Source organism: Ailuropoda melanoleuca, chromosome 3 (genome assembly GCF_002007445.2).
Source record: "Ailuropoda melanoleuca isolate Jingjing chromosome 3, ASM200744v2, whole genome shotgun sequence".
Lineage (NCBI taxonomy): Eukaryota > Metazoa > Chordata > Mammalia > Carnivora > Ursidae > Ailuropoda > Ailuropoda melanoleuca.
This window is the reverse complement of record NC_048220.1, coordinates 49,694,195-49,705,906: the sequence shown is the minus strand read 5'-3', so window position 1 is coordinate 49,705,906 and position 11,712 is coordinate 49,694,195. Positions and strand designations below refer to the sequence as shown.

Sequence of the window (11,712 nt, the reverse complement as noted above, 5' to 3'; positions counted from 1 at the left end):
TTGACTTGCCTACGGGAAAATAGAAAGTAGCTATTCAACTGGCCAAACGATGGAATCTGGGTGAAATTTCTTCCGTTCCTATCACAGCCCCCTCCTGGTAAGTGTTGCAGATGTGGGTGAATTTAGTACTCCTTGCTTTTCATTTTTACTAATGGGAGATAGTGTTCGTGTGCGAAATGTTTATTTTACCATGGTCTTACACAATACTCAAATGTCAAAGTAGAATAGTGAGGTGAAAGCTATTTTTTGACTCGGAGCAAAACATACACAATTATTTCTGAAGAACAAACTGAAAACATTTTCTGGTTTATTTTCTTACAGAGAGACCCATATTACTCTGAAGGCAGGGTGTGGCAGTTTTCCTGTGAGAAAGCACATGCAGTCAGCCAGCTTCACCCAGAAAGCGGTTTTCGTCCTTAAAGAACTGCAGGGCAGAGGTCCTTCTAGTGAGCGCTAGATGTTCTTGCTCCCAGGGCCTGTGGAGACAGGGCCCCTGAGAGACCAGAGCACTAATGGAGCTTCACTATTTTCATCAAATTGGACTGGCTGGGGCTTTGCTCTGGGCTGTGTTGAAGGATGATGCTCAGCTGTGACTTGAAAACCAACCAGCATTATTAGGATCAAGAAATTGAGTCTGCAAAGCATGTGGCCCAGGTCCTAAGAGTCCAAACTGTATCCATAGCAGAGTGGTTGCCCAGTTGGAACAGGTGCCCAGACAGGACATGTTGGTTGCATGGTGACTATAACAGATCACCACCGGGACCAACCCCTGTGACTTCCCAAAGAGAAACTAGCATGTAAAAATGACCAAAGAAAAGGCCTTTCCCACATCCTCCTCTGCCTTTTGGGGCCCTGAGGCCGCTCCCCCTAATCAGCTGCTGTGGTTGGGAAAGTTTACCCATCAAGAATAACACTCTTTCCATCCAGATTGCTTCTTCTAGATCTTAAAAAAAAATGAATTTCTAAAACCAGATGATCCAGTAGAAAATGCAATATGGAATTTTACTCTAGAGTCATAACAACTTTGAAAATATTTCTGCTTATTCAAGTGAATTTCTCCTCCAGAAATCTGAAATTAGGTGTGATAAGTTAATGATTATACAAACAGAACTGCTTTCAATAATTTAATTGGACTCATGCCCAAAAAATGAACTTGCATGAAATATTAAATATTACTCTTAAAGCAATTTGGACACAGTCACACGAACATCAGGAAAAGAAAAAAAAATTCTCCACAAAATGCCAGTGTTTTGTTTTGTCTGGAAAAATTATGACAACACAATTAAAGGTAAACAATATTTTCTTCAGCTCCATCTCCAGTTTCCCCGTCTTGTCTGGTCAGTGTCTGTAGATTTAGCTTTGCTTCTGCCATAAATGTCTGCAGCTGAGAGCCATGTGGATTGGAGTCATGGGGGGTTGGGAACTCAGTCTGAGACATGTCCAAATCTGCAACAGACAGACAGCACAGGTCAGGAGAATCAGCTTGAGGCCTGCAAAGCAGGGGATACTGTGACTCAGTCAGAGCTCTCTAAAAACCTGGGAAATGCAGGGCCCATATGGTCAGACACACAGAGAACCATGGAGTCCAATGAGAAAGGAACAAAATGGAATTAAATAGAAGGACTGAATCAATATATCATTAAGATGTGGTTGGCTGTGTGTACAAATGTCTCCTATGGCTAAAAATAACCTTTACAAAATAATCCCGGTGAAGTGCCAAATGAATAGACTTGTCACCATTTGCGGGCAGGTAAAACATTGCTACTGCTATAAAGAGTGCCCACTAATTTTTAAAAACAGGTTCAAGTCTTAGTCTAGCTATGTGCGGTGAACCATATGCATCTGCATAGCACCTTCCCTCAGAACAGCTCAAAGTCAAGGATTGACCTCAAGACTCAAATAATATAGCTGGGCTTGTATTGATGTGGGGAAGGGGCGGGGAGAATGGAGTTGAAGGATGGAGACCCTCCAGCTTCACCATTATACAAATCTGTTAAGACTATACAAATCACTTAGTGGGAGTAGCCAGGTTCCTGGGGAAAACTGTGCCAATATCAACTATAGCTGGATTTTTTTTTTTTTTGGTTACCTAGCAACAGCAGGGCATAGTCTATTCTCCCTTTTTCTGGTAAAAACCCTCTAATATATGGTTTAAGGGAAGATGAAAAGAGTTTCATATTTGAAGAAAAGAAAGGCTCTTGCTGCAAACGATTTTCTTTTCCCTTGTTCTATGGACCAACCCTTCCTGAGGCTCAGCTACATGGCAAAATTACAAACCACTTCTTCAGTCAAGAGCAAAAAGCAGAGTATGTGTGGAAGCCCAGGTGGGAAAGATGTATACGGCTAGAGCCCACCTGCTCCTTGTTCAGTCATCAACAAGAGGTCATTATAATCATTGCCACATTTTATTCAAGGACTTTATTATTTAGGTGGATACACATAACTGGTAGCATTCTAATGACAAAAAAAATGCTTATAACTTCTGCCTTCCTGACAAGGATGTTTAGCTGTTAGAGAAGGCAGGAAGCAAGGCCTGGCAGGAATGAGGAGTAAAATGTCCTCACGTTGCTCCATCTTCAGGCACGTGGTGCACTTGGCTACATCTTCTTTCATCACTTCTGCAAGGAAGAGGCAGGGCCACTGGGAGAGGGGCAGCCGGAGCCACAGAGAGCAAACACGAGGCACCTGGAGGAGCCGACTTGTGCTGCTGAAGCGGAGGAGAGCCCCCAGGGGAGGAGAGGGCAGGAGGAGGTAAGGCTTACTCTGCAGCTCTGCCCAAAGCTCTAGATGCCATGGGGCACAACGAAGAAAATTCATTTACATTTGGGTAACTCACTAACTACTTAAAATATAACTACTGAAGATGCTTCTAACTCCTCTTGTTCCCAGATAAGGTACTCTCTGCCTTTCTGGGCACAAGAACTGTTGTGGGTCTTTTACTGCCATCACTCTTTAAGCCTCAAAATGTTGTAACCCGCATTTTACAGTTTGGGAAACTGAGGCTCAGGCTACTTAAATTCCTTCCTTGCCCAGCGTCATGCAACTAAGAACTAATCTAGATTTGAACTCAGAAGACCATTGTCACCTGTTCATCTGATCAAGATTCTCATGATACCCATTTCTCACAGTGATGGAAAGGGCTTGTCATCTTTACTAAACAAGGAGACCTTGAATGTTTAATTCTTATCCTCCCTAAGTACCACATTTTCAAGAGTCACTTAGCAAAAACGAAATTAAGAAAAAGACATTTCAAGCTCCTAAAAACGGACACAACAATTATTATACAATTTCGAGCCTCTCTCATTTAATCAGGTAAACACGCACCACCACCCCCGGCAATGATTCCCGCACGAGGGCAAGACCGATCAACCTAAAATGCCCTCTGTGCTATTGTATCACATTCAGAGACAAAGTTCGCCTGTCTGTGGTCATAACAGACGTTCATGCTTTCAACTGCTTTCCCCAGCCATGGAATGAATAAAACCATTTAACTTCTAACAACAAATATTCTCAGTTTCACTACTCATGTTTAGTATTACACAAACTAAAACACACACACACGCGCAGCTCAAAATGTCCATCTAGCAGAGGCTGGAGATTGGAGCACAGTTCATGTAAGCCACTGCAGAGCTGCCTCCTAGCCAACTGAAGGTCCAACCAGGCTACAAGAGATACCACATGGAGAATGAACAACCATCCATTGAATGAGGTGGTTGAGAGGTGACTGGTGACAAATGTGGTCATGCCAGGCATGGTGGAAGCCCTTAATTCATGTAAGTTTCCTTCCTCTGGGGGTGTGAAACATATAGCAGAAAACCCAAAATACTGGTGAGTCTTGATCTGGCAAATCCTCTTAACAGCTTCAAGAGAAGGCATGCTCAGCAAGAGCCAAAGAACCGAATGTATATCAGAATTCTTTTTTCTTTCTAAAGATTTTATTTATTTACTTGACAGAGAGAGAGAGTACAAGCAGGGGGAGCAGCAGAGGGAGAGAGAGAAGCAGGCTCCCCGCTGAGCAGAAAGCCCGATGTGGGGCCTTATCCCAGGACCCTGAGATCACGACCTGAGCTGAAGGCAGACACTTAACCGACTAAGCCACCCAGGTGCTCCCAGAATTCTTTTAAGTTAAACTGCAGGCTCTAGTTCAGGCAGATAGAGAACCAAGAATAAACGTGGGGCGGGGGGCGGTGTAGCTTTTAATCTTCTCCTGTGTGTAAGGGAGTACAGAGGTTTAATGAGAACTTTTTCAGATAAGAATAAAAATATAGAAGAACATCTCCAGGTGAGAAACAGCTTGCTGGACCCTAAAGTGACAGACTCCTGTTGTTACCCCCGACGGATGAATGGAGGTTGTCGTGGCTGTGTATCACCTGAAGGGGAACTCAATTTCCTTCTCCGTGGTCTTCCTCGGTTTCCACCTTAACTATTTAGGCAAGGTCAGACAACCTTCTTTGGAATTAGAAACCTTTCCATGATTTCTGATTTTATTACTCCATCTCAACCCTGAAAGAACTCCAGCACAGCAACTTTTGCTTCTCAAGGTCAGCCACCTTTTTCCACACTTTTTACCCTAGAGAATATGATCATTATATGGAACCCTAAACTGAAAAAACATTTGTTAAAACCTCACTGACTCAGAAGGCAGAATTCTTGAGAAATAAAAATCATCGAATTTTGTGATCAAAATCCCTATAAACTGAACATAAATATAGAATACATTTTTTAATAAGCAAAGAAATATTAATTTAACAGAAACATTATTTGGTCAGCCATAAAACAAATGTTCTTATAATGAAACAAAACTTCAAACTACAAGGAAACTTTCAGTCTAGTGTCCCAATACAACTTTCCCTCTTACTTCACCTAAAAGATATAATTTGATCTTTACCATACTTCTGGATACTACACAGAAGGAACACTGTTAACCTTATAATAAAGACAAATAAGCTGAAACACATAGAAACTCCAAGGTCTGGCTAAACCAAGTGGAGAAATAAAGTCTTGGTGCAGGGTTTTTTCCTACTTAACTGAACCTTTTTTTCCGCCCCCTACAACTTCATCCTTAAGAAGAAACTTCCTTAGACCCACTGTGGCATCTAAATCAATCTGCTAATAAAGTTTTTAAAAATTCTAAGTAGCCACATTTTGACCAGTACTATTCCCTTTCTCCTGTGTGTGGCGGGTAGGAAGCACTCATGCTACCAAGGGACATGCACTGCACCCTGCACGACATCCAGAGACCAGATGGTCCCCTAAATTTTCCTATTTTTAGACCTTAGTTGCAAACTGTTGGTTGACATTTGCATTTATCATTTTCACAATTTGCTCACCTGCTGTTAGAATTTTAGACTATCAAGGAAGAGAATCTGGGGTGTAGGATGGCTTACAATCATAGAAATCAGCTCCCAAAAACCTGACACTAGGAAGAAGCAAAATCAACCTTCTGTCCATTGGCTCACCACCATTATCCTTATTTTGAGCCAACCGGATAATTGGTTTAAGACCAGACTATAAACCCAAGGTGTACAATGCAACCATGTGCCATATTAAAAATGAATGAAGGTCCCCCTAAGCCGAGAGTTGAATGCAATCTATAATCCACAAGGTAAAACGTAACCTTGGGCAAGTCATCCCTCCTCTTTGGGCTTCAGTTCATGAAGGATTTAACTGAAATCACCATTCTGGCCTCTGTGTTTTAGCTTAGTGATTCACCAAGTAATAATCTGAGGGAGCAATAAATGAATGTATTTTTTAACAGCTTTATGCTCAAGAAATGCAAATTTATTACCTTACGTTGCATTTAAGATGTTTTAAAGGTAATTTCCAGACCTATGTCCCACTCCTCTACCTTCATTCTTCCTAACAACACCTATCTGATTAAGCCCACATCAAGTCCTCAAAGGACAGTATTTGGAAAGCCACCTGAGAAGATAACTCCACCGTCAAAACCTGCACGTGATCTTCCCTTCAACAAACAGCAAACTTAAGAGTAACTTGTCATGAAGAAAAAGTTTGCAGCAAATCAAAAAGGATTGTCTATTGTTTTAAAATAATTAATGTAACATCTGCCTTTTCTGGATTTTCTGAATGCAAAGGCATTTTTAATCATGATAAATTTGAAGCTTTATTTAAATTTAAAAGCACCAGTGTAACTTTCGTCGTAAATATCAACTGTGGAGGTCTGGAATTTAACTCAGCAGTATGGCCAGTGGCCAGGCACCAGCAGCCCAGTGCTACAGAAAGCACACTGAGTCTACTGTTGAGATGGCTGACGATGCCTTGCTCAGCTCGTCCCATCCCATTCTCCCAAACAAAACTCAAAAAACAGAGCTTCGTGTCTTCTGGGTCTTGGCTCTGTTCTTGCTTATTTTAATGAAGTGTTCTGACTTGTGCTTCTTATTATTGTCTCCCTTGTGCATGTTCCTAAAATCAAAATTCACACTTTCCTAGAATAACTCCACCTCAAAAAATTTTTGATTAATGTTCCAAGTCTGCAAAATAAGTTGTATTCCCTATTTAATGATTGATTCATGCTTGTACTGTGAAACATTTAAAAAATCGTTTCCTGATGGCATTACTGGCAATCTCTATTTTTTCTCAGGAGCATTAATGCACAGCATTTTTCTTCTAATGGAAAACACTTATTGTACAGAGCTTCAGGTATCTTCAGAGCAAAGGAAAATTGGTCTATGTCGCTAATTTTGCCCGACTCGACGTTCCATAGTGAGGCACAAACAGGATGTGCGCCTCTGGCATGAAAACAAACCCGGAGTTGGTATCTGAAGCCAATGATCTCAATTACTGTTACAATTCCTTTAATACTCCTCATGTACCAATACTACACCTGAACTAAAATAACAGTGCTCTGGGGGGAGTGTGCGTGCACGTGCAGTGTGCAGGAAGAAACCTGTAACATATAAAAGCAAACTGTTACAAGTATTTTCTTATCAGTAATTAACAAACTTGGAATCATCTGTGAGGTATAAAGGTGACCCTGACAAGAAACAAAGCAATTGGAGCCATCGATACAATGAAGAGATCATATTAACACAAGACATGTTATGGTACATCAAGCCTGTTATCCGAACTTCGAACTTCGTTTTGCTCTCACTCTCCTTTCTCCCCATAAGGTGGCAATGTTAAGGACTCATGACTCTGACATTACCAACGGGAAGATGGGGCAAGTGCTTCTACCCTCCACTCCTCTTTATGAGGCATTTCAAGGTGTTTCTCGAAACAAGATACTAATAGGTATTAATGATAAAAGAATACAGTGGTCAAGTTGATGCAACTCTGGGTAAACCAAGTTTTTTTTATTAAGAGATTCCTTAGAACATTAACAGGCTCTGAGAGGGGAAAATAGGAAGTGGCATCCCCCAAACTCAGGGAGACTTCTCTCGTAGGGTGCTTGGCAGTGCTGTGTTCCATGTGATGTACTTTGGGAAACGGTAGACTAGAGAAAGATAAATACATTATAGACTAAGAAAGAGATAATAAATGACCAAGATGCCAGAATAAATCAGGGGCAGGAAATTGAAAATATGCAAGGTTTTCCAAATACAGAAACTCTTAACCCTGTTTATAATGTCCAATGGTGGACCCAGGCAATAATCATCAATGGCTGCTAAAGTGATTAGGAGAAAGGCAGATGGGGAACCTTATAATGGATGGATCACGGTGACAATATCTGAACTCACAGATCATTTTAATATCATAAAAAGAGAAACAGATATAGTAAGCCTCGTGATAGGATGCAAGAGGAAAAACACACTATGTACAATATAGGAAATCTACACCACTATCTTTTACATGTCAGAAAAGCCTTTATCTAGTCAAATATCAAACACCTATTCCCCACTATCCAGTTTACAGAAAATATAGGGGTAGAATAATACGTTAAATAACACTATAGAAAAGCAATCAGCAAAATTCAGAATGTAGGACATCTTTTCAAAAAAAAAGTTTTTTTCTGAAAAAAATGTCTTTTCAACAACTTAGTCTTTTCAAAAAATTATGACTTTTTTAAAAAGGGGCAGAAAAACTTTAGGTTAAAAGAGACTTAAGGGATATAAAACCAAATGCAATATATGAAATTATTTGGATCCCAATTCCAACAAACCAAGGGAAAAAAACAGAGAAATTCAAGTACTGACAGTATGATTTTGAGTAAAAATTGTTACATTTTTTAGATGTAATAATGATATAGCGGTGATGTTTAAAAAAAAACACTCCTTGTTTTTCAAAGAAAGATACTAAAGTATTTTGAGATGAAATCATATGATGTCTTGGATTTGCTTTATGATAACCCAATGTAAGAGAGAGAAAAGAGCATTGATGAACCAAGATTGTCTTGTTTGTGTGTTGGTCATCCTTAAAGCTGAGAGTTCATTAAACAATTCTACTTTTGTGTACATTTGAAATGTAGTATGATACATTTTTAAAAGTCCATAGCTTTACATACATTTGTACTATAAAACTGTAAAGGGTTCTCTGTTACTCCAACAGTGAAGCTTCTGTACATCTGATACAAATGGAACACTGTGGCGATAAATTAGAATCCTCCTCTGAAAACAGAGTGTCTTGATCAATTTTAATGCAACTGACAAGTCATTGGCAAGTGTGTGTATACAGGTTTGTATCTATTTTAGAAAGATACACAATTTATATGAATCTATTCCATAAAATAGATGAGGTTCATTTGAGTTTATAGCTACCCATAAAAAATGATACAGATTCAAGTATGGTCCTTTGCTTTTGCCTAGAACATCTTACATTTCCTAAGTGAACTATAATTCAGAATAGATCTTTTATACCCTGGGTGTATTTGTGGATGGCAACGAATGGATAAGTTTCTCTTGGAATTTGGATTCTTATCCTTTAGCCTTCTGAATTTACCTAAAACTAAAAAGTACATTTAAGAAATAGAAAATAATTGCATTTAGTATATTAATATCAAAGTAAATTTCAGTTTTTAATAGTAGGTATAAATATATATTGTCAAAGGAATTATTGAATATGTGATTCAAAAAGTTTATCTACTCAAATTAAGAGTCCTGAGAATCATCAGTTTGGAATTCTTGTGTGTAGAAAATAGCTTAAATTTTCATTTAGTCTAATCCTTGTCTTCTCGGCAGAATCAAACTCAGTGTGTAGTCAAGGTAGAACTGCATTATAGGGCTCATTTTTTAAGCCAGCAATATTATTTGACCTTGAGCCAAACATTCAATTCAATTGTCACACCAATCCATAATGGTAGGTGTATTATGGAATATGAATGGGAGAGCCTAATACAAATATAGACACAAACCTAACTTGAAAACAAAACTCAGGAACACAGGCCGGCACCTGGGTAGCACAGTCAGTTAAGTGCCCAACTCTTGTTTTTGACTCAGGTCATGATCTCAAGGTTGTGAGATCGAGCCCTATGTTGGGCTCCATGCTCAGCACGGAGTCTGCTTCATATTCTTGCTCCCTTTTCCCCTCCCACTCATGCCCTCTCTAAAATAAATAAATCTTAAAAAAAAAAAAAAACCCAACCTCAAGAACACAGGAAGCTGAAGAAAACTTCCAAAAACCGTAATTATCTCGAAAAAGGTATTGAAAAGATATTCAACTACAAAACAAAAACATGATTCCATAAACTATCAACTATAAGAGAACAGATTTCTAGAAATTAAGAATACTCTAGCTAATTAAAAAAAAAATCAAGAGCACCTGGGTGGCTCAGTCAGGTGAGCCTCTGACTCTTGTTTTCAACTGGGATCATGACTGCTGGGTAATGGCATCAAGCCCCACGTTGGGCTCCGTGCTCAGAGGGGGTCTGCTTGAAGGTTCTCTCCCTCTGCCCGTCTCCCTACTCACTCTCACTCTTGCTCTAGTTAAATAAATCCTTAAAAAAAAAAAAATCAAAGGAGTAGTAGGAGGTTAAGGACAAGAAAATCTCCCAGAAAGTAGAACAAAAGCATGAAAAAATAGAAATAGAAAAATCAGAGGACCCAAGAGGTCCAACTTATAACCAGAAACAGTTCCAGTAAGATAATGACAAATAGAAGATTTTTTTTTTTTTAAGGAAAGACCCCCAGCACTGAAAGAAACGTCTCTAGATGGAAAGATCCTGATGAATAACCAGTAAAATGGCTTTAACAAAAGACCACACTAAGGCATGTAATACAGTTCATTCGGGAAGAGAGAGAGAATTCTAAAGGTTTCCAAAATTGAGCACAGGTCACAAAAGATTAGAAATAAGAATGGCATCAATGGCAACCCTGACAAGTAGAAGAATCAAATCCTTCAAAATTCTGAAAGAGAATAATTTTCCATCTAGAATTCTAAGCCTAGACACCTTAACAAAAACCAAGTATAAAAGTAGCAAAAATAAATGGAATGAAAAAAACCTTTCAAATTAGTTAATTGGGAAATACTTGCTTTCACGGCAACTTTTATTAGAAAGATTGGAGATCGGCTCCACCGAATAAAGGAATGGGTCATAAAAGATAAAGAATGGGACTGAGGACATAGGATCCATCACTGGAGGGATATGAAGGGTGCCCCATGTGACACAAGCATAGCAGGCCTGGACCAACAAGGACAGGTCGGAACAGGAAGACATAGGATCCTAGAAGGGAAATTTCAAGGAAGGAAAATGAAGCTGATAGATATTGAATGTGTTGAGTATGTGTAAACTAATATCGGTCAGTTACTGAGAGGTATCGGAAATTTGGAGGGAGACATAGTGGAAGGTAAAATGTAATCAGATAAAAAAGGCAGATGGTCAAGCTCAATAAGATAGAAGAGAATAGTCAAAACCAACATTATTTTAAGTAGCTTCTGCAAATGAGGTTGATTTTTCTACATCTTGAAGGAGCTCAGCTCTCACAAATGTCCTTTTCCAGTCTTAATGTGTCAACCTATAACTGTGAATTTGATTTCTCTGAAAACTCCTTCTCCAAATACAAAACAGACTGAACCTATCTGAAAAGAATTAATGTGCCTGCTGCGCACAAGTAAGACTAAACACTTGAAATTCCAAAGTCTGCTGTTAGGAAAAACACCTTTATAGTCAATTCACCAAAGAGGAAACCTAAAAAGCAAATAAATACAAAAGGATAGTAAATCTCACTAGTAATTAGGGAAGTACAAATTGAAAGAATGTGAGTTACCATTTCATACCCATGATTTTGGCAAAATTTAAGAGCCTAACAATACTGAGTGTTGGGGAAATTCTGGAAAAAACGGGAACTCTCATATATTGCTGCTGAGAATTATATAACTTCAGAGAGACAAAAAACTTTAGAGAGAAACTTTAATACCCAGCAAAACCAAAGGCATCCCTACCACTTTTAGGTGTTATCATGTAAATAAACTTTCATTGATCTGCGCAAGGAGAATGCATAAAAGGTTGTTTACTGAGAATCATTTGCAAGAGGAAAAAAATTGGAAGCATCCTAACTGCTCATTAGTAGGGTCATGAACACGCTGATGTTTATTCCTATATGGGAATAGCACACAGCAGTTTAAAATGAACTATTTGAGCTACATGTATGAATATGCACATTTAGTGAAAAAACCAGTTGCAAAAAAGGCATACTCATAGGTATTTATATAGAATATATGTAAAAACAAAAAATACTTATGCATACATGTATGTAGTGATAGCATAAAAACATACTATAGAAAAGATATTCACCACTTATAGGATATTGGTTAACTCTA

General features: G+C 38.8%; 1 protein-coding gene across 5 annotated transcripts in view; it reads right to left on the bottom strand.

Annotated features, from left to right (window-relative positions):
• Positions 1–297: 297 nt before the first annotated feature.
• The window catches only part of ARHGEF28 (Rho guanine nucleotide exchange factor 28), a 314,186-nt gene continuing 302,771 nt past the window's right edge, over positions 298–11,712 (bottom strand). For 2 of the 5 annotated variants that reach the window (XM_034656358.1, XM_034656359.1), the window contains exon 36: positions 299–1,446. In XM_034656358.1, the coding sequence (XP_034512249.1) occupies positions 1,283–1,446 (164 nt within the window). In that variant the 3' untranslated portion in view covers positions 299–1,282. Of the gene's footprint in view, positions 1,447–11,712 lie in introns of all 5 variants that reach the window. The other 3 variants (XM_034656360.1, XM_019797462.2, XR_004624098.1) reach the window with 3 other exon arrangements.